Source organism: Nansenia antarctica (genome assembly GCF_963989245.1).
Source record: "Nansenia antarctica genome assembly, chromosome: 4".
Classification (NCBI taxonomy): Eukaryota; Metazoa; Chordata; class Actinopteri; order Argentiniformes; family Microstomatidae; genus Nansenia; species Nansenia antarctica.
In genome coordinates this window covers 66,944,343-66,970,844 of record NC_137689.1, presented here as the reverse complement: position 1 = coordinate 66,970,844, position 26,502 = coordinate 66,944,343, and the positions used below count along the sequence as shown (strand labels likewise).

Below are 26,502 nucleotides of genomic sequence, written 5' to 3'. Positions count from 1 at the left end.
AGGTGTGCCAGTAATTGTGGCACACGTGGCCCTTAAAACCCACCTCTTCAAGCTTGCCTTCACCAGTTAACCCTCTCCCCCTCCCCTTCCCATGTGTCCCCAGCACTACCTTAATTAGGCCCCTATACTTTCTTTTATTTCTTTTATATCTTTTTATTACTACTCAATCTTTTCAGTTTGTAAAGCGTCTTTGAGTGTCATGACATAAATATGACTTAATGACATGGAGACAAGATAATCCTGCTCAGCACAGTTTGACATCAAATGTAGTCAGAGGTGTTGCAATTGTTGCAGTTGACCTCAGTGATGTGTGCGTTCCTCTGCTGTTGGACTCAGACACCAGTGTGTCTCTCCTGAACACTTACCCAAAATGGTTCTGCTCACTGCCACTGTCATGGTGTCTATGGAGACACCAGAATTGATGTGGTCGGCTCACTCTGAGTGACTGTTCGCTATGGAACCAAGGTTCTGCCCAACTTGGGTTTTCATGTCGCCAAGCGTGGAGCCAACCTGAGGGGATGGAACCCTTCACTGCTCTGAGGTTCTCCCTCTGGGGTTCTCCCTCTGGGATTTTCCTCAGGAAATAATTGTTTTTAACAAAACGATGTGTGCCCAGGGCTGGACTGGGACAAAAATTAGGCCCTGCCTTTTGTCTCAGACCGGCCCACCACAATTGGTCGGACACCTCCCATCAGTACAACATCCTTGCAGTCTGTTCAATATGCATATGATGCATATCTATTGAACCATTCATCAAAACCCCTATAGAGCGCAGTAGTGTCATAGATAGATCAAGTGTGGACCAGCGTACTCACTCACTGTTGACTAACTCCAAGGTGATGAGACGTGGCTGCTGAGCAAACAATACCCAAACGTAAAAACTCAAAAAAATAAGATATGCTTGAAGATATGCTTGAAGTCATAGGAAAGATTCCAATTATTTATTCCAATTATAAGTAAACAATAAGACATTACCATTATATTCACCTTAGAGAGTTTAGGCCCTGACAGAATAGCATCGTTGCGCAGTGTTTGAATACTTTCTATTCCCTAGGAATTCCATGATTCCCTAGGAATAGAAAGTATTCAAACACTGCGCAACGATGCTATTCTGTCAGGTAGGAGCCATCAACATTCCACTCATAGCTAACTTTGCTGCTGGGGGATGTGTGGCTGGTACTATCCGTTTGATAAAGAAAGACATATTAAAAAAGCTTATCTCTGACCGACCTATCAGGCCACAGAAAGCCAATGTCAATAGATAAGACAAAAGATGGGTGTTGCCCTAGCAACCAGGAGAGCCAAAGAGGTGGAGTTGGAGTGATTATTACTGGAGTTGAAATCTAATAATTTAGAGTTGTAGAGTTTTATAAAACTGCCAAAAATGATTCAGCAGATTTGACCCTTTGTGGTTCTATCAAAGATAAAAGACTTAGTCTCTCATTGCTGGATGTTGTATTTAAAACTGTATGCATGTGTGACCCTGACCCTAATGTGTTCTACTACAGTACTACACTTTCAGTTTACCAAACCACTAACCCAACCTATGGTATATAAATCGATCACACATGGATAACATTGATCTAAATGGATAGTTCACCCAAATTACAAAACCACATACTGTATCCACACATGGTTGGTGTTGATTGAAGTCTGCCCTTCTCCATAGACTGATTTCAGGGTAGGGCCTATAGAACCAAATCATATTTATGTGATTTTGTAAACTATCCCTTTGAATCATTAAATGCATATGCAGTGGTTTCCCAGATGACCATGACGACTGTTCTGAGGCCATCCCAAGCTGACAACATCCTGAAAATGAAGACCGGAGGCAGATATTGAATGTGAATGAATCAAAGCCGTTTATTTGATATTAATAGCAGAATATACAGCACTACCATTTGATGATAGTGGGAATAAAAACAAAAAAAACAGAGGTACCGGGGAAAATGGAAGCATGATGCAGACAAAACACTAATGCGCGCAATGTAAAGCTTTTTATGTCGAAACAGCAAATATAAACAGCACACAAACACACAACTGAATCGTCTGAGATAAAAAGACTGGGATGTTCTGCGAAGGTTTTAAAGTGCCCAATACATCAACAACTTGAACAATATTTAAAAGCTCCAAATGTATGCAGTCGTTGAAACATGTAACACTGATACAGCTAGTTGTTATTTTCATTACCTTAAACGTTTTCGTTTTTTTATTTTTTCTAGTTTTTTTTTACACAGCTAATAATATTGCACAGATGAGAGGCGCAAATACTATTTTTGATGTCCTACCTTGTTTGTAGGGGTTCATACACAGAGCTTTAGAAAGAATTCAGACCCAATATGCACTGCTCAAATTGAAAGGAAACTAGTACTGAAATGCATGCAAACAGATAGTAGTATGCAGTCATAATGGTTCCATCTCAGTTGTGTAAATATTTCACAGAGTAACTGCCTGCGTTGGGGAAGTTATGTGAGCTTTGGCACACACTGAACAATTCAGATGAGCAAGGACATCGACTTGGGCCTTTCTAACATTGGAACATCTGTATAGCTCTAGGTGTACTATCAGTAACAGTAAGTATAACAGCAGAGATATACTGTTTGTCTGGCTCCAAGTACATTATATTAACCATAAAGAGAGTTTATGAACTTTGGTATTTTTATCAACATAATGTTAAGGTTCATGAATGACAGAAAATGTTAAAGCTATTTCTTTGGTTTGGTTGTTGTCGTTTTCCACTAGGAATGATAAGGTACATGTGTTTGTTATCATTGGTTTGTCACTGGTTCATCATCTTCAGCCTTCGTTTTCAACAACAGCAAATCATTTCCCTCAATGTCGGACACTCATACACTATACCCAGAAATGGTACATTCTCAGAGGGGCAAACATCACCCGCAGTATTATAACAACAGATCACAAAAGACATGGTCTCACCGACACAGTTCAGAGTGGATTTGTGTGAGATAGCTGTTGAATTGGTTCTTTGGTAGCTGATTCTGGTCCAATACATTCTTGCTATCTCTTTGTTCATAATGCTTGAATTGAAACACAATTTTCAAAGTCAAAGAAACAAAAGAAAACATAAAGATTGGCTTTCTTTAGAATGGTCTCATCTCTCTATCCTGGCTTTGAATCTAATAGCAGAAAACTGCAAGATTTCAAGTTGAGTGTCTCCATTTGAGACATAACAATCTAACAGAAGAGTATAAATTATACATGACAATAGTTTTCATCTCAAAATAAGTTTTTTTTGGTGTTCGAGTCACAAGGACGATTCATTATGTATAAGACCATTGTGATTTCTTTATTTTTTTCTTTACACATAGGGTGGGAACAGAATGATCTCTGAATATCTCTTTCATTTTGATCATGATTCAATTGCTTACTATGATTCAACACCACAATTTCATCCAGTTCCCTTCTGTGTTCCAACCAATGAAAACAAAAAATCCATCCTTTGAACATAAGCAAAACACAAACAAATCACTGAAATTGAAAGAAAATGAATACTGTGTTATACCCGGGGACAGCACACATCTGCTATTTGGTCATACTTATTTGATCTTTGGAATGAAGCTTTTGCTTAGAAAATTAAAACATTTTGGAGGTCATCCTTTAGTTCTTCCTGGCATGAGATGCTGCTATCACTTTGTTTTTGGTCTGAGCCGTTGTCAAAGGGCTCCTCAGAAAGGGGAATGGTTCCTCAGACCTAGATTAAGCCTACAGCTAGACTGCAACAAGCATGGACAGTCTCCATCCAAAATACCACTCAGTCCAGGACGTGGGCTTAACCTGTAACCAGGGGAACCAACCCAGCTCTCCAGACATTTTGTTCTGTAAAGCATTGGAGAGCGAGATTGCAAGTGCTCTGAAAAAGTAGCTTGATACTAAATGTTTTCCCCCATTGAACCGGTGATTAGATTCATCAAAGGTGATAATGGTGGAGGGTGTTGGCCTGTTCTATTCATCAGACTGGCTAACCAGTGACATTTGACCTTGAGGTAGTGCCCTGGTGTTGCTCTCTTGTTCTTGTCTGTGTGGGGGACTTCAGTCTGGGTAGAACTAGAATCCCTTCAACCTAATCTTGGTGGTACTTTCAGACACTGGATGCTGTCACATAATGAGCAGTTATTTTGGTTTCATTTCTCAATTAACTGAAATTAAAAGAGGCATAGATTGTCAGGCACAGTACATTCTGTGACATCATGAAATTTGAAGCTTAGTTGATCATATACTATATGGTTTGTTCACAGATCATTTCCAATCCAGTGCTGTGTGTACTACTCTTGTGTTTCTGTAGCTAAATCAGAGTTGTATGAACATCTATATAGGTCTCAAAACAGGTTTTAGGATATTCTAACACAATTGTTGTCACAATCAAGGCTAGGTTAGCAGTTAGCCTTGTGTTCATAACCTTCTATTTGGAATATTGACCCTTCAATGTATTAGCCAGTGTGTCCACTCAGACAGAAAAGGATCAAGGGAGGTAATATATACACAACTGAGCCACGCTCTCAGAAACAATATCAGGCTGACATGCAGAAACTAAGTCCATAGAGTGGTGCGGAGTCTGAAATTAAAAAGTCATAATCACAATGCATTACACTGCTAGCTAATTGTAAATATACTCATGCATAAAATCGGGGTTATAGCACTGTTTGGCAGTTGCTAATTGTAATGCTACACCTTAAACACAGACTAGGTAAGACAAAGAAAGATGCGTGAAAATCAAAACATGGTCAGAAACCTAACAGAAGAACAGGTCTTTTTTCCCACTCATTGTAACATGTAAACTTTGGGCTCTTTCTTCAACTATTTCCCAATCCCAGAAAGCCTTGCAAAGAACAGGAGCCCTCCAACAAAACCAGTTGAAAAAAAAGAAGAAAACTCAAAACGACAAGAGATGAGAAAATTGTCACATTAACAAGAGAGCATAAGACAAGCATTTGTTTTTGGTAAAGCACACCTCTTCAACTATTACAAAAATCACAACTGAAAATGTATAAAGCTTTTTTTGTTTTGTCTCGTAAAGTCACAGTTACCAAAAGAAGAGCAAGTGAATAATTTATTACATACGCTATAATAACATTACCCTAAACACTATCATCTATGAGGTATATCTGAGAAAATTTTGGTAAGGAGAGCACGGTCTGCGCTGCTGACATGTCACTATTTTTTTTCCATTTTTTTTTCTTTCGTTTAAAGCTTTGCAACCATTTGGAGAAGAAAAGAGAGAAAGGGAGAGACAGAGAAGGAGAAAACAAAAAAAAATAAACATATTGGAAAGCCTTTGGTATCATTTCTCTTTGTTCTTTGCGTGATTGCATTGCAAAGCACCACAGAACCGGGTCCACACATGTCGTCCACATCGACATGGCGGCCGGCTTGACGCTGAGGTATTCACAGGAATAAAAAGTACAGAGAGGTCTAGACTTCGCTTTGGTTCAAGCAAGGCACTCGTCCCATGGGTATCTCATACTTTGCAACAAAAGCGCTCTCTACGTCTTTGTTAAAGCAGCCCTTTTTGAAAAAGTAATATATGTCTAAATCCTCACAGAATCGTTCTATCGACTCAGACTAGTCACTTCATTTCATGAGTCAATTGTTGTCCCACTCATCTCTGAGCTTTATTTGCATATATTGATTTGTTGTAATATATGCTACATTGTATGGGCCCCATAGATGAATGTGGCAACACTTGATACATCTATATTTTAATAAAAATGACAATGACTCGAACAGATTCCACATTGTTTCTCTCATTTCAAACGAATATTACTTTTCCAAACAGGAGAGAATGATTAGTATAAGTTCCAAGGAGTATTCTACGAATAATTACTGATGTTTTGTTTTTTTGTCCCTATATCGCCATCAGGATCATCTCCTTGTGTGTGTTTCAGAACTGTGCCCTTCACCAGTAACTTTGGTTTATGTTGAGGTTTCTTTGGTTTGGTCATCACAACTTTGCACTGAAACAATAGGCAGGGTGGAAGGTTCTTTTTGAAGGTTTTTTTGGTCTCAATAGAGATTTAGGCAGCCATTTTGAAATATACTGACTGTAGTCTTCTCATTGCACACATTAGTCAAACATATATCTAATCTGCTGTGGATAAGACTACAACTTCCAGGTGGACACACTGTACACCGCCAATTGTTGCCGACAAGCTGTGCCTACAGTGGGCCGCCAGTGGGCCACTGTAATTTCTAGATGATTTTTGGGCTAATTGCTATAAGATTATTCAGTGGTTGTCAGATTCTGTTTCTAATACGGTGCTAGATCTGTGTTGATTTGATCAAATATGATGTTTATCACTAAATCCCTTGCAATTTGGACATACAGTACAATAATATCATGTATTGTATCTTTGGAATATCTTTGATTTTGTTTAATTAGAGCAAGCAGTCCTTCAGATACCTTGAATGCATCAGTGCAAAATGGTTGTCATTTGGGTTTGGGGGTTTCTGTCACAACTCAATGTGTGTGTGGACACACACACGTCTACTGTGATCCAGTGAAGGGCTATCTGAACACACATGGCGTTTAACATCTGTCCCATCACAAGCCCACCCCTTCCCCTGTACACTTAATCCTTTAGGGGAAGAGAAGGAGCATGTTTGAGAGAGCAAGAGAAAGAGAAAGAGAAAGGAGGGGGGTAGAAAGAGAGAGAGAGAGAGAGTGATAATATCAAAATGAAAGCATGGGCCAAGCGCAGACCGTACTAGAGAAAAGAATCTTTGGTATCTTTGGTTTCATCAACACGATTAAAATTACAAATGGAAAAGTCAGTGAGGTAGCCTCTTTGGTTCTCACTATAGAAATAGAAAGATTTTTTTACACACACACACAAGTCAGTCTTGGAAGCAGCTAGTTTCAAGGGAATCCTCTGGTTTCCTTCTACGAGTGAAACAATGAACAGCCTCTCAACGTTCCAGCTATCTTTGGTGAGTCTGCAACGATCTCTTATCAACGTGTGGCCCTTTCCAATCAGTGTCACAAATATCAGTCTGAAATTCATTGCTTGTCCGTCATGGTAAGCAGAATGCAAAGAAAAACAAAACAATAAATTAACAAATTACAGAAGAACAAAAACAGATGCAGTGCTCATTCATATTTTTTTTCATCAATAGATTGTTTTTCATCTGGAACAAAGTAAATGAAAAATAATCATTGTAGGAAAGAGAACTAAAATTAGTTAGAGAATATAGTGGCAACATTCAAATTACAGCTAGTTTGACATTACTACATTTTGAAAACATTGTACTGTCATTAAGTCTAAACAATTAAACACACCCTTGGTTGCTTTTTAAAGTAAAGCTAACTAGTAATAAATTAATGAGGGTTCATAAGCACTGCATCTTTGATGCACTAACATTCTTAAATACCCATAAATATTCATCCAAACAATTACATCTAATTAAATAACATTAAATAATTAAGTTAAAAACTATGTTTGTGTTCTAATACACACCTTATAAATAAATAACTTTGACAGTGCCAAAAGAAAAGACAAACATTGTAAACTTTGACAAACTAATTCCGGTTAAGAGTTCCAAGGGAGATTTGGCAATTTAAATTAATTCTCAATTAATCAACAAAAAAATATAAATTACATAAATAAAATCATCAATCATATATTGCAAAAAAAACAAAAACAAAACAAGGAAAGACAACTGAATTGTACATTAGGCATTGGCAAACATAAGTCCTAAGACAAGCAATGAAAACCTCTTTGGATTTTTGATTTCATACCCATGGTTGGCACATGTTTCTCAGACCAGACTGCGGTGAGAATGGAAGCGGCCCCAGCGTCCGTCCCTCAACACCAGGTGGCAGGAGGGCTAGGGCGGTGGAGGATCTTTGGACTAGAAGCTTTTACAGAGAGAAAAACTAAAGGAATAAAGCTATTCGACCGATATTTGAGCAGTTTCTCTCAACAGATGAACTACTGTTTTTCTGTTTATTTTTGGTTTTGCTTATATTGTGTACGTGTGGAGTAGTTGTGTTTTTCCCCCCAAGAAAACGGAACTCATAACGGGGTGTGCCTATGGACACCCCACCCCCCTCTCTCCTGTGGTACTCTCCTCCTTCTCAAACATGGACACAGTGGCTCTACTCAGACAGAGTGAAAGAGAGAGAGAGAGAGAGAGAGAGAGAGAGAGAGAGAGAGGGAGAGAGAGAGAGAGGGGGAGAGAGAGAGAAACAGAGAGAGAAACAGAGAGAGAAATATATATATAGAGAGAAAGAAACAGAGAGAGAGAGAGAGAGAGAGAGGGAGAGAGAGAGAGAGAGGGGGAGAGAGAGAGAGAAACAGAGAGAGAAACAGAGAGAGAAATATATATATAGAGAGAAAGAAACAGAGAGAGAGAGAGAGATAGAGAGAGAAGAGAGTCATATCATGGGAGAAAGAGAGAGAGAGAGAGAGGGAGACAAAGAAAGAAAGAAAATGGGATTTGTTGTGTCCAACATGAAGAGTGACTGATTGTAAGTGTGGTTACAAAGAAAGAAGTGTTACTGGAACTGGAAGGAAGAGGTGTGCTGTATGTAGCAGAAATCTTTGGTGTGTAGTTTCACATAGTTTCACAGAAGCATGCTCTCTACGGCATGCAGTGCCAGAAAAAAACCTGCCTCCTCCCTTCCGCTACGTGTGTCTAAGTGGAGAGAATGAAAAACCGAGGTAGTCAGTGTCCAGTGAAGGGTGCTATCGGGGGGAGATACATTGAACCACAGAACTGCCATGTTTGAGAAGGAGAGTACACTTAAAAATCATACATATATTCACTATATACATGCTTATACTGAATACTGGTATAACAGTATACGGTATAAAAGCATGTCTAATGTACTCATATATGTATAAGTAGGCGTTGACAGGAAAATAAACTTCAGGGGGGAAAAACTGCTGTAGGAATAATCATGAATCTTTGGTTTTGTAGCTGATGAGGTTCTCGTTGTTCTTTTCCATTTTTCTTGAAAAACTGCATAGGCACACGTTAAAGACAATCTTCAACTCTGAGAGACACATTATTCTGCCTTAGGAAGCGTGCTGCCCGTCATTAGGGCACCGCTTCCACACGTGTTTTAACCCTTTTCAGTCCCAAACCTGCTTCCCAAACCCCTTCGACAATAGTCCTGACATCACCAGGTAAAGAACAAAGCTACTTCTCCGTTCCCCCCCTGATGTCCTCCTCCTCCTCCTCCTCCTCTTCTTCCTCTTTCTCACCTTCACTCCTCTTCATCTCGCCGCTCTTTTTTTTATAATTATCTTCCTCTTTTAAGAACAGTTTTGTTGTAGAACAGTTAGGTGCAGAAAAAGTTTCTTTGGTTTCGATTTGTCAATAAATAGAAAAAGTCTCAAGTGTCCATTTTTAAGCGTCCTTAAAGCCTTTGGCTTGCTTCTTAATATCATGAAAACCTGTTGTTCTTGGCAAGGGGCTGCTTACTGGCTTCTTTGCTTTGGTTTTGGTTGTTGGTTTGTTCGATGGCTGATAGCAAGATGACATGATTGTGGATACTAAACACCTACTGTACGGGGGCTGACAGGGAGGGCGGTGAATATATACAGGATGCTTTCATAATGCATGATTGTTTACTGTGTTTCAAATGGGAGTGGACGGATGCATATGTATAAAGCGGTGGTTGGTTGATCATAGTAAATGGCTGCTCAGCCAGCGTTGAGGTGAGACTCAGACCCTTCCTGCTCCTTTAACACAGGTAATGGGGGGCTTGGCCTCACCACAGACACCGCTGGGCAGCCATCTCTCGCTCAGCCTTTGAACCATTGAAAGAGATGGAACTGACAGGCATCGTCTTTGAGATTGTCCTCTTTTTCTATTACAAAGGCCCTGATCGGCCATGCCAGTTCATCTCCCTTGGGGTTCAACACAACTGATGGCTCTGGGTTCCCTACGAGGGCTTGTGGAGTCTGGCATGGAGCTGATGGACTAGAACATCTAAATATGGAATGGCTGATTGATTAGTTAATAAAGCTATAGGGTTCATAGGAGAATCACTTTGGTTTAGTCAGAAACTTTCTCTTTGGGAAATGGCTGATCAAGGGTCGGTACTGGGTCAGGTTATTTTGTGTGTGTGTGTGTGTGTGTATGTTCGAGAGACTGTTTGTTCCTGTATGTGTACATTTGTGATTAGACTACGCATAGTGTACTGTGTGTGTGTGTGTGTGTGTGTCAGAGTGGGTGAGTAGTAGTGGGTGTTCTTCAACCGCTGTTTAGAAATGGCATCCTGAGTTTTCTAATGTGTGAAGAACATTCTGCATTGAGAAGCAGCCCCAGTTCTATTGCAAAGGAAATGTGCTTCAAGATTGTGCTCACATACTTGCCGACCACTAAATATGTTGAGAAAGAGCAAATTGTAGTAGTCGCCCTATACTGTTAAGTTATGTGTTTGTGTGTGTGTGTGTGTGTGTGTGTGTGTGTGTGTGGTTCTGTGTGGGTTTGTGCTTGCATACTTGTCAGTACCTGGCTATAGAAAGGTCTATATGTGATATAGCTCACTGTCCCATCTCTATCTGGTTTCTTTGGTCTTCCCTACCGGTTTGGTATCACTCCAGATCAACTAGAGAGCGCATATCTATGCAAGATTCCTTTGTAAAGTCAAGATGGCTATGCTTGGGTATTGAAGTAATTATCACACTGACATGAGAAGAATCTAGAGCTATAGTCAGTCTAAAATGGTTGAAGATTAGGTATAGTCATCAAATAATTGTTTTGTAATTACATAGTAATAGAGAACTCTTTTAAATGCAAATATAAAGTGGTTATTCAATTAGGATCCACGTGTTCATGCAACATTGCTTCTAGGTTTTAAACAACTCTAGGACAGGTGTTAACTAGATTCATCCAAAATATAACCAAAACGGTTTCTATTATTGCAATTTCTAAAAGATGGTACTATACCACAACTGTAAATTTGAATTATGAATGCAGATCATCCAAATTCACAATAAAGTCCTCTACTGGGAGATTGATAGGACATTCTATGGTTATTTTGAACATATTTTCTTGTTGTTCTTATCCAATTTTGCATATTATAAACATATTCCCAAGATATATTCTTGCAGATGTATTCTCTGCCTTTGGTATTTGAGCTTATTTTTGGAGGGGGGAATACAGAAAACTAGAATAGAGTAACTGTGGACCGAATGTTGTTGTGTTAGTTAGTAGTGAACGGCCAGGCGTGGTGTGTCAGTGGGGCAGTGTGCAGATGAGTTTACCCTAGAGCTTCATCCATGCATGGTGTCTAAATGGGATCAGGATTAGTGTTGCTATACTTGTGAGCCAGCAAACAGCCCCTTGCCTTTTTCTCATTCTCAAAAAGCAAAAGGTAAAAAGTTTGGTATTCCAGTGGTGGTGCGCTCCCTTCCCGGGTTGCACTGACCACTGCCGCCCCCACCCCCCCCACCCGAAAACAATCCACCGCCCCCTCAGCCCCCCTCCCCCAACCCAACCCTAACCCTCACCCATCCCAACCCCCACCCCCCACCCCCACCCCTCCCCGGATCACGCTTTGGTACAAGTGCTGGAGGCTGACGAGGCTCCTCCGGGGCTCCCCTCATCCATCCATTTGTCCAGACTGCGCCTGCGGGCGTTCATGAAGAAGTTGCTGACAGTGGTGAGTTCCAGTCCCAGCTGCTGAGAGATGGTCATCTGCATCTCCTTGGACGGACGCTTGTTCTCCTTGAAGATGGCCAGCAGGGTGCGCCGCTGCAGGTCAGTAAAAACCAAGCGGGACTTCTTTGGTGTATTGCTCCTTTCCTTGCTTGGGTCTTGCTCTTTTCTTTTGCACGCTTTTGTTCATTTTTTTTTAAAAGGAGGGAGGACATGACACAAAGGGAGGGAGGACATGACACAAAGGAAGGAAAGGGGTAGGGTGAAAACAAAAGGAAACAAGAAAGAACAAATGTTAGAAGGCACAGACACTTTTACATGTTCTGAAAGAGAGAGAATGTGAATATAATGACAAAGAATTGAAAGATTTGGATGAAAGTTGACCCTGGGTAGATTTCAAGACTGCTAATAAGATTAACATTATTATTGATGTGAGCAAACTGCAGTATCAGCAATGTAAGTATCATATCAACGCAGCAGAGCCCACACCACAACATTCTACCTCAGTCTGAAAGTCTCCAGACATGTTCAGAAATTAATTGTTGATGCTCAAATCTCTGTGACTAAAGATGTGCTGTAGTAAAGCCACTATGCCCTCAAAGTTATGTGGCCTCTTTCTGTGTAACTAATGTGACACATGTCAGACACGTTGCTGTCAGCCTGTGTGGAACGCTTGATCTATTTTGAGGTGTTGATGTTCACCACCTCAAACAACAACACCGTGGAAACACATGCATAGAATGAAGCACGAGCCACAGTGTCTGTCAGGAGAGGCTGGTGGAAGTAGAAATCAGAAGAGGGCTCATTGTAATGAATGGAACAGAATAAGGATTGGTATTAACCACACATGTTCCATGCATTACAATGAGGCCATCCTCCGATTTCTGCCTCCCCTGGACTGGTATACCTATGCGAGAGAGCTATCCTAGAGGATGTTTTTTTCAATTATGCAAGTGGGAAAAAGGACTACTGCATCTCTTATACTACATGTGTAAGAGCAAAACATCACTCAACTCCATCACTATGGAATCACAATGCAGCTACTGAGTCACTATGTAACACCATCTTCATACAATGGCATACTAGTCATTACACTAGCTGAGTCATTACAGCATTAATTTGCAGCACCAGAGCTAAGTAAGATGAAGGGGCAGCCATGGTTATCATTAGCTACCAGGACAGTATTTCATTGACAGGAACTTCTGCAAAATGGTTACCATCCATGCAACCCACAGCTGCATTCCAGGCAAAACCATGCATACTTAAATGAACACTAAGCTGGCCTGCAAACACATCATATAGGTAGACTTACATACAATCTGCCTGACAGACAGATACACCACTCACTACTCCTAAGCCCTATCATTCATGAAGCTGAAATCACTGTATTCCATATAATATGACTATCCTGAAATCACACTAATAAGGTTTATTAGTTAATATTTAATCACAATATTTATAATTTAACGATTGTTATCAAGTTTACTGGAGTTTTCATTTGGAATTTATGATGTGAATAGGCTATGGTGTCAAAATATTTAACTTAGGTTTAGCAAAGATCTAATAATAATAATTTTAAAAAGTTTTTAATTTTTTAAAATAGATTTTATTTAAAAGCGCCTTTCTCAAACTCAAGTACACTGTACAGAAAAAAAAGAAAAATAAACATATAAAATCGTATTCCAAAAGAAAAAATAAATATCTAAAGAAACATGATTGCGGTCAATGGTTTTGATAAAGCCCACATAGCCTGAAGCTAGACCTATACCTCCTGTAGGCTTATTTTTCCAAATATCTCTCTTTTAATATCATACGAAGGGCAAAGGAGTAGTGTTTACCTTCGACGTGTCTGGCGCAGTATCTCTGGCACTCAACACAGCAGGCCGGGGCTCAAGATTTGATTTGATTACCTCCCTTGAATTAAGTATGCACAACTGAGACCCAGTGAGATCGATATGAATCAGGTTAAGAACTCAATTGAGTACAAAACTATTATGTAAGGGGAAACTATCCAAGGGAGAGCGGGTGTAAATAAACACACGCTCTGGCCCGACGTCTCCCTGCCTTATCGCTATGTTTGGCTAGAGATACGGAGCGCCCTTTCGGACATAAACAGGTCAGGCCGGGGATGTTGTTTTTCTCTGTTTTTCTAAGAGCACAGTGTTCAAATCCCGTCAGAGAATAATAACAGTGTTAAGAGCCAAACAGATTTGGCCTATCATACGACACTGACAAACGCTACCACCGTCCCTGAAGCGCCCTATAACAGTGCCATATAAGCTTATATCATATATTTACTAATTGCTACTAGAGCCTTTGGTGACATAAAGAGGCCTACTACACTCATAACAACGACTTAACATGCCAAGTGCCATGTCAAGAGAAAACGGACGAGTAGCCTAACCTCATACTAGGCCTGTTCCACGTGCTGTGGCGCTGTCCGTGGTCCTGAAACTGTATGTCTCTGACCAACGTTGAGATTCGGCTCTTTTCTTATTGTTGCCCTGTGTTTATATAACACATATTTTACTCTGTGAAGTTGTACTGACACGTGCATAAGTAGCTTTAAACATGTAATGCGATGACAAAGCCTGCGACATAGTAGTAGAAGGCCCAAGGCAGTATTTGTAATGTGAAAATAACAACATATCAGTTTGATTGGTTGCCTATCACCCAGGAGAGCAAAGAACACCACTCAAACCATAGATGACTCCGATTGCGATGCTTTTCGCCAGACATCAGAGCCTCAAGTCAAGAGAGATCTCTCTGCTCCACACCCATCATCACTCGGTGAAATGCGAATAGCTACAAACTGAACACACGCTTTTCCTCCAGAGGGGGGCAGTGTTCACTGACAATCTTTCATACTTGACTTGAATAGGTTTTCAGCTTGAACACAGATTTCAATACGCCTGTATGCAGTCACAGTGTAGATATATTATATACAGATGTTCACACATATTATTTTATGTCGTTATCCCTACAATAAACAAATTATCTATTAACTATTATATCTGATATTTTGGATTAACAGTCTATATAAATATGACATTTTCAGATATTTCATAAACATTCCAACAAACATGTTTTGTGATGGTTTTATTACATAAACCATTTAGGCTGCTTGTGCATCCAGATATCTAGAAAACGCAATACTCAATTAATTAAAACTCAATTCAATGTGTGCAGTGCAGTAGTTGGAGACTGCTGAAACAGCTGGGCCTACCCATCTTGTTTACAGTTTATAATTGGCTATAAGGAAGATGATAAAAGGATAATAATAAAATCCAAGCATTGAAGATGATACAACGAGTAGACAGAATTTATCCACTATTGAGACTTGCAAGTTTATTCTGACTTTCTTTTGACTATGCCATCAAACAAAGCATGCATTCAAATGTATCACTGAATGATTAACTGAACAACCACCCCCTCATTGCTCTGGAAGAGCCCGGGCCTACTTCATATTGCCAAATAAGCCTATTGATATTTTTAGAGCCAAATAAAAGCGATATATTGTGAATATATAGGCCTACCCCGAACCAAAGACAAAAACATAAAAACCTTGCTTAGTGGTGGTTAATTTTACTTGAATTACTTTGTTTTACGCTTACTGTGGCTGAAAGAAATCCCACAGCAATTGCCAGGGCAAAAAAAGTGCAGACATATCTATGTGTAAAGAGCCAATCTCCCCCGTCAATGGAAGGCCACGGTCGAGTGATTCAATCAAGGTTTTTTTTCTCCACGTAGGACAGGTTACAGTAGGTTCAAAAACGCAATTATATTATTCAAAGGGGGTTTACCGTTTCCAGCAGAGTGGGAAAGGGGAGTTAACTTTGGGGGTTTTCTTAAAGGGTAAGGTTCAATCAATCGGATCGATAAGGTAGGCTTCCCCGCTCTTTCATCAGTCGGATAACAGCCCCTCCTGCCATAGTTTATCTTTCCCCGTTGGCACATGTATATCAATGCGGCCTGTCTAACGGCACACCAGCGCATAGGGAGGTTCATCTAACCGCAGAGCTGTCAGCTTTGTCATATTTGACGGCGGCTCTTGTAGCTTTTTAAGTCAGAAGCAAATTTGATCAATTAATTTCTCCCAGTATATTGCATATCCACATTCACATTTGAAATTAATAGCTCAATCTACGCCAAACGTCTTGTTCCAGGTTCTGGCCAGGCGGTTTAATAGCCCACTTGCCCCAAGACAAATGGGTAATTTTAAAGTCAAAATGCAAGGGGTCGATGGCAAAGAGCAAAAGATACATTTCGTTGTGCTCTGTGCAATGACAAAAAGGTTGAATCTAATCTAATATTCTGCATATTCTGTCATGTCATGTGTCAATATTTTCCTAATCTGTGTCACAGAATAATATACAATCATCTATCTTCAGCAATACAACACAGAATTTCCAGTATATGACTATCAAATTCATGAGAAAATAATCATCTTCAAATGAGAAGCTTGCTACAGGCCTAGTGAATCATTTTCTAGGTTAAAGGAGAATGTAGGCATAAATGCTCATACTAAATGCACATACTGTATGCATAACCTCACCAGAAAGTGGTAATAATGTATAACAATATAATACCAGTAGATCTACTATCAAGATAATACATTTTCCAGACCACTTCACCCAAATCAAACACGATTAACCTTATAATACATGATAACAGTGTACACTACCCGGTACAATCATAGGTTATCCAAACCAAACATCACAACATGACATTCAAAGGCAAACCGTGGAAATAACCTTATGAAATCACAACAGCACTAGGGACCTAATCAATGATTCCCATACAATGACTTAAAATGACCTCCCAGACACAGAGAAAGGCCAAGCAGACTCCTTAACCAAACCCAGAATATTGCATGGGGGAACCAGTCATTTCTCAACATGGATAGCCAGCAGGGGGTTGCAGTGTCACATTCACAATGCTGCTGTGAAGGGTGTGGGGAATACAAAATGGACAAAAGCATCATCTTAATGGAGCAGAATCTGATCACACAGTCACAAGGCAATGACACACAGCCTGATGCCAGTCCCACTGGCAAAGATAGCTGCTGTGCCACCTAAGAAAACGCTCTACATTAAGGTTTAAGTGTTTAAATATGCGTGTAGTCATGCTGTGTTTACACTTTTTCAAGAACAGTGCGTTTTCAGGATGTTGCATAACATACTTTTTTTTTGCATTGTAATAGAATTGTGAAGTGCATTGTACAACAACATAATACAGAGATTATAGGACCTTAATGCAAACATAAACCTCGGTCTTTCAAAGACCATCAAGCATGTCATTTAAAAAGACAATAACAATAATAAAGATGGTTTAGACCTCTCTCCCCTGTTAGCTAAACCACATAAACCACATGTTTTAGGGCCTTGGAAAAATAACATGCTGTCTCAAGTGATACTCAAAGTGGCCAGAGGAGTGGCTATGTATAAAACGGCAGAATGAGCCCTCCTCTGCTTGCTCTTCACTTGAAACGGTTTCATTTTACAAAGCATTAAGAGTGCTCGGGTCAGCAAAGTGAATGTCCATAACCGAACTGAGAGAGAAAGAGAGAGGCCATCACTTCTCTGTCAAAGACACATCCCTGGATCCACAGAGTTCGGCCTAATTCCAAATGAATGACCATAGAAATATGTGTATTATGTCCAAATGAACATCCTAACATCGACCATAGAAACAGGCCTACTTCCAAACCACATGAACATCAACCATATAACTAGACCAATCTCCAAAATAACATCCTACAGTTAATTCAAGACCAATGTCCTCTCTGCTGTGAGGTCTGAGGTGAACGGTATAGGCTAAGTTTAGAGAGGAAGCAGTAGCTAGCAACATGGGGGTGGGTGGGGGATGCTACGATCAATATTCCACCACAAAACATAAGCCGTAATAATGCTCCCCCTCTTGTTCACAGAAACACCCTCCTGGTGCTAACAGTGCAGGCGTATATATTCCTAGAATACAGGTCAGAGTAGTTCCTCTCGCAACTGGCAACACATCAGGAAGGCTTTACGAGTAGGGCCCTATGTCTCTGTCTAAACCTCCCTGCTGGCACTCTCTCTCTCTGGTTTTAAAGCATCCATCGCTACCATTTAAAGGGAGTATCAATTCCAGAACAATCTTCGGTGGAGGGGTTCTACCACGGTAGCCCGCCTTGCTGAGCTGTGTACCGTACTGTACAGCAGGGGAGGCTGACGGAGGTAGAAATCGGAGGACGGGGACGGCTCATCGCCACCAGGAACGGTTTGACACCGTTCCTTCTTCTGTTCCATCCCTATCCTCTTGTCTAACCTCCACCCAGCCTCCGCTGATGTACTGTACAGTGTGATGACTCGCAGGCTGGGTAAATGCTTGCGTAATGCTTCTGCACTTAGCTCTCTGGGTTGTGTACTGCACGTCTGCAGGATGGGCTTTAATGTGCCGCTGCCCCGTAGGCTCTCCCTGCTTAATGTGCCGCCCTGCAGGCTTCCTTGTAGGAGGAGAGAGAGAGAGAGACGGAAATGAGAGGAGCCGGTGACGCCTCCACCCTAACGAGGCGAGGTCTGGGGGCACTGCGAGACGCTTTCAGCCGCCACCCGTTCAACGCTCTCATCTGCATTAGCAGTTTATCCCACATCGCCTTCAACCCTATCAAGGACTGCTGGACTGAGGCTAGATAGGGAGGTTGTTTACCACACACACACATACACACACACACACACACACACACACACACACACACACACACACACACACAAACAGGCTCCTCTGTAATCACATGGGTGATGGTGGGAGCCTGGCAGGGCTATCTGGGAATCACAGTGTCCACAGTGGTGATGACATCAGCGGTCCAAAGGTCTGTAGCCAGACTTATTTATTAGTGCTGCGAAATGACCAATCACAGCTTTCCGTCGACTCAGTGATGTCACCTAGCTGATGAGGAAATAGCCTCGGAGGGATTTGGTGAAATGAAATTTTGCTTCTAACCAGTTCTCTACTGTCTGGAATGGATGTGTCACACATGAAGACATACAATGACTCAACCTACTATTGTTCTTATGCTTTTCTAAGAAGAATGAACCCAGCGCAAAGTAGTCATATATCCCAATTCATTGCATTTGATTGATATTTATATATTTCCCAAAAAGATGTAGATGATTATGAACTAAATTGCATATACATTGTTAAGCATCTTGGTCACCAATAAATATGAAATATATTTAAAGATAACCACAAAAACACACACACACACACACACACACACACACAACCAGTTTGATTCTGAATAGAAGAACATTTAGTTGAATGTATTAACTGGATTGATACCACCCCCTGAATACACACAACCCAGCAGGACTTTGGCTGAGTGCTTTTGTCTGTCTGACAGAGACAGCATTGTAACCGGAGGTGTACTTTTGCTACTGGAGGGGGAGTAAGTTAACTTTGCCCTTTACTCAAGCTAGTGTTGACAGTAGCCTAATCTGGATGACAGGATGATTCAGAGACACACTGTTTGGCTTGCTGGCCAGCTAATCTAATGGGTGATGCTTTAACTCTGAGAAAATGCTGTTGAGTATGTTGTTATCCACTGGGTGGATGAGAAACAAATGGGAACACAATGTGATTAGATGTTGTTAGGTAAAAAAAACAAAAAAACAGGTCATGATACTATAGAATTTCATAATTGGCTAATAGCATTTTGGAAGAAGCCATATATATTGCAAGCCTGGCAAAAAAAAACAATTCTACTATTACTCTCATGGTAGATTTCTGTATTTACACTGTTTTCAGCACAATGTTACTGTAAGTGCTTCATCCTTAAGGGTTAGGGTTAGGGCTAGGGTTATCCTATAAAGGCTGATAAAAGACTATCATCCACAATTGGATCTCTTTAATCTGATCAAACTCAATCCAATATTGGATTTATTCAATCTAATCACAATCCAATAACAATCCAATAACGTTGGACAATCAATTAAGGGGGGGGGGATTTCCTTCAAACACACATAAGTATATAACACATCATACTACAGCATAGCCTAATACACAGCACTGTTTGAGCAAACATTACTACGGTACATTTAGTTTTTGTTGACATACCATAGTTTTGGGTCCCTGTGCACAACATCCCATTTGACCCAACCATGGGGTTCTCTCTGGCACCTGTTAGGGTGGCACCTGCAGGGGGAGCACACAGGGAGAAGTCTTTTTGTGGTCTTGCCTACTGTCAACCCCATTAGAACATTAGCAACCCATACCCGTCTCTCGTTGAGTACCCTTCCCTCCTCGACCCACACTGTAGCCTACAGTAAGAGACCACTTAGACTTCGACGATATGTTGATAAATCTGTCAAACACAATCTGATCACACTATATCGACTGTAGACTGTAGTAAGGGCCTCATTTCTAATTCTGCTCAGTACTCACACTCATGAATATGCAAATATGCAAACATCAGATCAGACATTCATTTTTTTTCTCCGTTGCACAACAAGTAATGCACCATGATTTTACCAACATGCTTTCCATCACCTTGAACGTCAAGTCTACACATTCTCTCACCATGTTTTCTTTCATTGGCCCTTTACATGTTCCAGAACACAATTTAAAAACCAGGAAAATCAACAGTAGCGCTGCTGGCTTCAGTCTCTCCCCCCACTGGCACTGTCAAGCCAACAGGATTGTCCAAGAATAGGTTTGACACGAGCTTTGTTGTGAACCCCCAGTGCTGGGAAGATATCTCCATCGTCAGCTTTACTGGAACAAGCCGGGATCAGGTTCCAGATCAATGCGATCTGGGTCCACACGTTTATGTTATTGTTGCCAGCATTAATGCCCTTTTAATCTTCAAGAGATTATCGCCATCGATCCACATCCATACCGCTACACAGATTTGTTTGAAAAAGTGACATAGCCACACGACTGAGAGACGGGAGTGACAATAGACAAAATGTCTATGCATGTATGATGTATGTATGTATGCATGTATGATTGTACATCTCCTATGTATGATCATGGGCCTATGTTTTTGTCTCTGTGCACATAGGCCTAAACCCTACCGTGTGTTATCTGAATGTGTAAAGAAGTTTGCCTTTACATAATGTATTGTACTGTAAGCCCAATGTGTTGGTCCTCCTGAATATCTTTGCTTTTAATTGTTTAAATGTAAGTCTAACTTCATACAGAAAGCTGTCATCTTCTATTTAACAAAATCGTTGTAGCCTACAGATGCTGGATGTTTTCGATAGGGTAATATAAACAGAATAACCTTTTTTAGGCTATACGTTATTTTGCGGTAGGTCTAATGTTTCCACGCGGTATTATAGCCCACCAACTGTTTCTAGAAAAATGATAGGCTATGGTAACAATGATACTTACCTCTAAGAATTCAACACAATAGCCTTTTGGTGACTAACTTGTAGGCTACCAAATAGTGTAGCAAATTGGTGCTTGTTTTGATAAATCCCCACGAGATAAACAAGTGAAGTGAATGCATAGTTATTATTGTGTAATTTGTTCTGCCATGTAAATCTTATTAAATATTCCGTTCCATAAACTTAAGTGATACCCTATTTTTTTATTTATTGAAATCATCACGATACAGGATTTTATTAGACATGAAAAACACAGTGAATGTGGTTATTATTCAGATTTTCATAAACTACATTTTTATTTAAAAAAATTAAAACAGGTTTAGGCTACTTCAATTTGTAAAAGATGCATACATTTGAATCATTTCACCTTATTTGAAATAGGTTTATGTAGTCCTTATTTGTTTATTTTGCTTAGGCCTTACTCATTCATTGATTTTGGCTTAATAAAATCCACCTGTTCGTCTCAGCACTCTTGAATGTAACAATGACGCTTGCTGTCCCCGCTGATTATGTATTTGGTCAGGTTATTTCAGCGGGCTGTGAGCAGCATATCAATTATTTGGTGTAATGGGGAATGCTCTGGGATCCACGGCACCCTGAGGTGGCAGTCCGTCCTGATTGCATGCAGTGTGAGTGCATCCATAAGCTTGACTCGAGCGTCACGTTTGATTTGACCAAACTAATAAAGCCTTGGACAAGGCCATTTTCCCTGCTGAAACGGTGCAGCGAAAGGACACCTGCACCCATTCTCTCCGTGGAAACATAGTTTGCATCAAATCATTCATAGCCTACTGCAAATAAATTGCTGGGCCTACTGAAATTGGCCTACTGCATTGGTATAATAATGCTGTATTGATATTCCATATGCGTGCCTAAAATAGACGCATAGATTGCAAGATTGGACATTATAACCAACATTTTAACCTGAACATATTACGCACACTCCAAATGATACATATGATATGCTATATTAGGCACACATTTTCAATCTGTGATTTTTGGTAATTTCACTAGCTATAAAGCCTACAACGACGAACAAAAGCCTGGCGGCCGGCTCCACATTTTGCCTGGTTAACCCAAGACAAGGTGACGTTTTGTGCTCGAGCTCTGAGCTCTGGGTCACGCCGAGATTTCTATCAATAATTCATTGAGCCGCTGCAGCTTCTGTTCTTCTTTTCAATTCCCCTGCCTCCTCGGCGATCACATAATACCTTCCTCCCCCCAAACCCAAACCCCTGTATGCCAGAGAGTTTACCGCCATCTGGAAGCCAAGGATGCTGCATGCGGGGAACTGTCTGCAACGCCTTTCGTTATATTCGAAATATTGTAATATATTGTGTACACGGTTAACAACCATTGCATAAGAAAACATCCATAGAACAAAATGGTCTGTCTCCGCGCGCACAGGAGTGGTGGCATTTGACTGCTCAGAGCATATCATTACATTAGCCTGTTTATTATAGCCATTCCATCCACAGCATATATGTCATTTGGCGTGAATATATCGTCAAATGACACTGTCACCAAGCCAATCAATGCGATATTAACCTAGGTTACTAGACACGAGCCTATGTTGTTTTTATAGGTTATTGGTCTATTTTAGTCATGTTCTTTTTTCTTTTCTTTTTAAAGCGCACAATTTGAAATGACTGCGTCTGACTATTATTATGCCTCAACTTAATCAGCCAAATATCCCACCCTTGGTTTTACCAAACAGTCAACTGTCTCTGTTTTGGACTTGAGCACAGATTTTGCACGTCTGTTCAATAGGCTACATTTAGGATAATCTGTTATTTGTCAGGGATAATGAACTGTTTCAAAAATATAGCCCAAACTGATTGCATGTGTATATTATGTAGCTACTTAGATATTGAAACGGTCTTTTCGGGAGTATTAAGCATAGTGATTAAATAATGACTGACTTCTGAGTATAGTCTATACAGGAGAAATCCTTCTGAAACGCAATCAACACAGCGAGGGTCATTTTTTCTCTTTGGCCGAACAAAAGAAAGCAGAAATGTGGTCTAGACATATCTATATTTTATCGCTAGAGGGGGCACCAGCCTAACCATAGGACGCACACACATCTCGCCTATTTCTCTGGTTTTCAACTCAACTCATGGTGCTTTGATTGGAAAAAAGCTCATCACAATCAGCTGCAGTCTCGCATCCTCTGTCTCTGTCTCTTTTTCTCAATCTCTCTCTCTCTTTCTTTCCTCCATCATTCAGAGCTCATTCACTTAAAAGAAAAAATCCAAACAGTACCTCGAGTTTAGCAAATAAATACCATTGCCTATAGCCTACTCCAACTGGGTAAATCTGTTGATTTCATTTAACAATTAAAGTAATATTGATAAGTATCCCCTTACAAAAAACAACAAAAACAGCAAAATTGTCCATCATTTTAGAGCCATGTCAAAATGAAGAATGGGGCTATTTTTCAATGCATTGCACATTTTCAAAAGGGGATACTTATGCTTTGAATGATCTCACAGTCGCACTGACTCGCACCTGCCATTTCAGCAACAACGACTTGCTCGTTCACTAAAAAGAGTGTTCTGTTTCAGAAAATAAAATAAAAAAATAGGTGCATAGGCCTACTCTGAATATGAACACCACCAATATTCTACTAAATGTAGAAACAGGTTAGAGATGGAAATCATTTGACCTTGTCATTGATATTGATCGGGAATTATTGATCAATAATAATACTAATGTAATTCGAAATAAATGTTAATTCGTCTGAGATTCAACTATATGAGATATTGAACTTTTTAGTGGGGGGGGTATGTACAGTATGAGGAGACGTAGCCAGCAGCAATGAGGAGGAGTTGTTTTTTTATTGAGGATACCTTGTCTTACCTGCAAGCCGTAGGGCCGACATCCTCTGAAACTCGGGCTCCTGCAGCCATTTCCACATCCTTCGAAAGGTCTCCCTTCCAGATTTAAGTTTACTCCAAGGTTTGGGGTTCCTTAAGAGGTCGGAAAGGGTACCTTGCGAACGACACAGCACCCTCTGGGCGAATATAGCCTGTGGGATGCTGTACCGCTTCAGTTCCGCGGTGATTCTCTGTGCCACTTCTTTGGTGTTGATCTCTTCGAGCTGCCCCGAGGTGTTACCTTGTTGTCCAGAGGAGGAGGGCGGTCTGTCCCGGTTGGAAGCCAACACGGGCCCGTGGGATTGAGGGTGGCCCGGGTGCCCGCTGTGTGGGTGCATCCCGTTCAAATGGGGCATCATACCTGCCACCGTGGGGCCACCGAGGCCTCGAGAGAGGTGTTGATCCCCCCTGACCAGCATGGCACTGTGGGCATCGAAGTTGGAGCTGAGCATCTTGTCGTGCCCGTGTGTGCCATAGTTGTGGAGGCTTTGCTGGGTGTTATGAATAGAGCCCAAGCCGTTGCCCAGGGGGCTGCTGGCCAGCGGGGATAAACTCTGACCCATCCCGGTCATGTCCTTATGATAGGGGCTGTAGAGGTTGTTCATGGCTGGTAAACCTCTCTCGTCCCGCATCAGCGTGAAACTCCCGCTTACGTTCCCGGAGAGACGCTGGTGGTGGTGATGGTGGTGATGGTGGTGCGGATGGTGGAATTTGTCCGAAACGGTTGAAATGGGGGGTAAGGGTTGAAGTGGAGTTAAAGTGGTGTATGTGCCGCTCATGCCCATCCCGGGTGGGGATGTGTCACACGGCATGCTCATAGCGTGATGGAGCGGGAGCGACAGTTCTGGACGGTACTCTCCGGCTCCGTCCAGGATTGTCGCCATGCTGGACACCATCGCGGACCGCGACGACGCCGCGGCCAAATCCTGATGTATCCGCAAGGAAGCCCCCGTGTTCCGATTGTGATGGGGGCTGTGGTGTGTGTTCATCAGATCCTGGTCGTGGCTCACTCCGCCATGCAGATTGCCAATGCTGTCCATTGTCATCTCTGGGTTCATGGCGTAAGCGTCCAGATCCTTGGCCAGGCATCGGTAGGCGTTATAGGCAGTCTTCATTCAGTCCATTGATGTATTTAATGTTTTTTGTGCCGGGATGGGTATTTCCTTCCTTCGGTTTTGTTTTCTAAGGCCTCTCGGATTTTTTTTAATAAATAAAAAAATTACCGATCTCTATCAGACGGGCCAGTGCTGATTCTCCCCATGTCCGAGCCCTCACCTCCTCCTACGTATTCTGTTTAGGCAGCTGGAGCTGTCCAGGATGGGCTTGCTGAACGGTCACCCTAACCCACTAGCAGAGGGGCGTGAGCTTCGCTGTTGACAGACGTCGTATCTGACCACCCACGTTCGCTCCTTGGTTGCAAGGGGCGCGTTTCATTGGCTGCTGGTCCCCTATCTATATTTACTGGGTAGAGCGCCCGTGAGTTTTAACGTTTGGTTGAGATTTATACGCAGCTCTTGCATCTGTCTGGAGGGTAATGTCAGAAAGTCTTCTCAACTCAATGTAACCTTTTACAGTTCTTTATTCTTTTCAGAAGACGCAATCTTTGCGCTCATAGACAGAGAGAGACATTGAGAGTATGTAGTTTGATAACTATTGAACATTGTTTGGCATATATCTGAATATGAATATGAAGATTCCACTCAACTAATTATTCAAAATAGGCTACTTCAGATGACAAGTGTACAGAAATAGATATATGAATGCCAATGTAATCATTAAATGGGTTACATGACCATGTCATCAGAACGAGGATAAAGTCGTACACTTTGAATGAAGAACATGAAGACTGTCAAATAGACTTTTCATTAAATATCATAAAATGACACAGAAACTGTATAGATGTCATATAGGCCCAGGTGTCATTATCATGCCCAAATTCATCCAGTTTGGCAACTTGACTTTGTATATAGGCCTATGCCACTAGGGGTAATCTTAATCACCGAGTCTATATAAATCATATTGTAAATACAGATAGCCTATATTCACATTTCATTACACTTTCAAGGGCAAATCGTTGAAACTGTAGGCCTTCTCGCTCTCTCGCTCTCTCTCTCTTTCACTGTCTCTGTCTCTTTCGCACGCATAAACAAACACACACACACACACACACACACACACACACACACGCACACACACACGCACGCACGCACACACACACACACACACACACACACACACACACACACACACACACACACACACACACACACACACACACACACACACACACACAGGGAAAGTATGTCAAAGTCAACTTTATTAAAAAGCATTGGTGGTCATGTTATTCGTGATAATGAGAATTTGACAGTTCATATAATGTTGGCCTATATAGCGTAGGCTACAGACAATTCTCCTATTTCCTCATCGCTTTGCCATCAGGCATATTCAAATTCATTAGGCTATACCAAACAATTCTCCAAATATTTGCTTCTTGGGTCTCTCTGCATGCAGTTGCAATTGTCTAAATTCACCCTTACAATGAAGCTCCAGAAACGTACAGCACCGAGACAACACAAAGAAACAGCATTGGTCACATTTGGGTTTTAACTGCTTTAGAAGTAACAGAT

The 26,502-nt window shown here is 41.1% G+C and overlaps 1 protein-coding gene across 3 annotated transcripts; it reads right to left on the bottom strand.

Annotated features, from left to right (window-relative positions):
* Nucleotides 1-11,520: 11,520 nt before the first annotated feature.
* On the bottom strand, nt 11,521-25,134 carry onecut2 (one cut homeobox 2; the record flags this gene model as incomplete). 3 transcript variants are annotated; one of them, XM_080528629.1, is made up of 3 exons in its annotated part: nt 23,859-25,134; nt 19,723-19,800; nt 11,521-11,807 (listed from the first exon to the last, which is right to left on the bottom strand). In XM_080528629.1, exons 1-3 carry the CDS (start codon nt 24,988-24,990, stop codon nt 11,521-11,523), a joined length of 1,497 nt encoding a protein of 498 aa, XP_080384755.1. In that variant the 5' UTR covers nt 24,991-25,134. The 3 variants fall into 3 exon arrangements, with proteins under 3 accessions (XP_080384755.1, XP_080384756.1, XP_080384757.1); XM_080528631.1 differs by having other exon boundaries at nt 11,646-11,807; nt 23,849-25,134; XM_080528630.1 differs by lacking the exon at nt 19,723-19,800.
* Between the last annotated feature and the right edge of the window lie 1,368 nt (nt 25,135-26,502).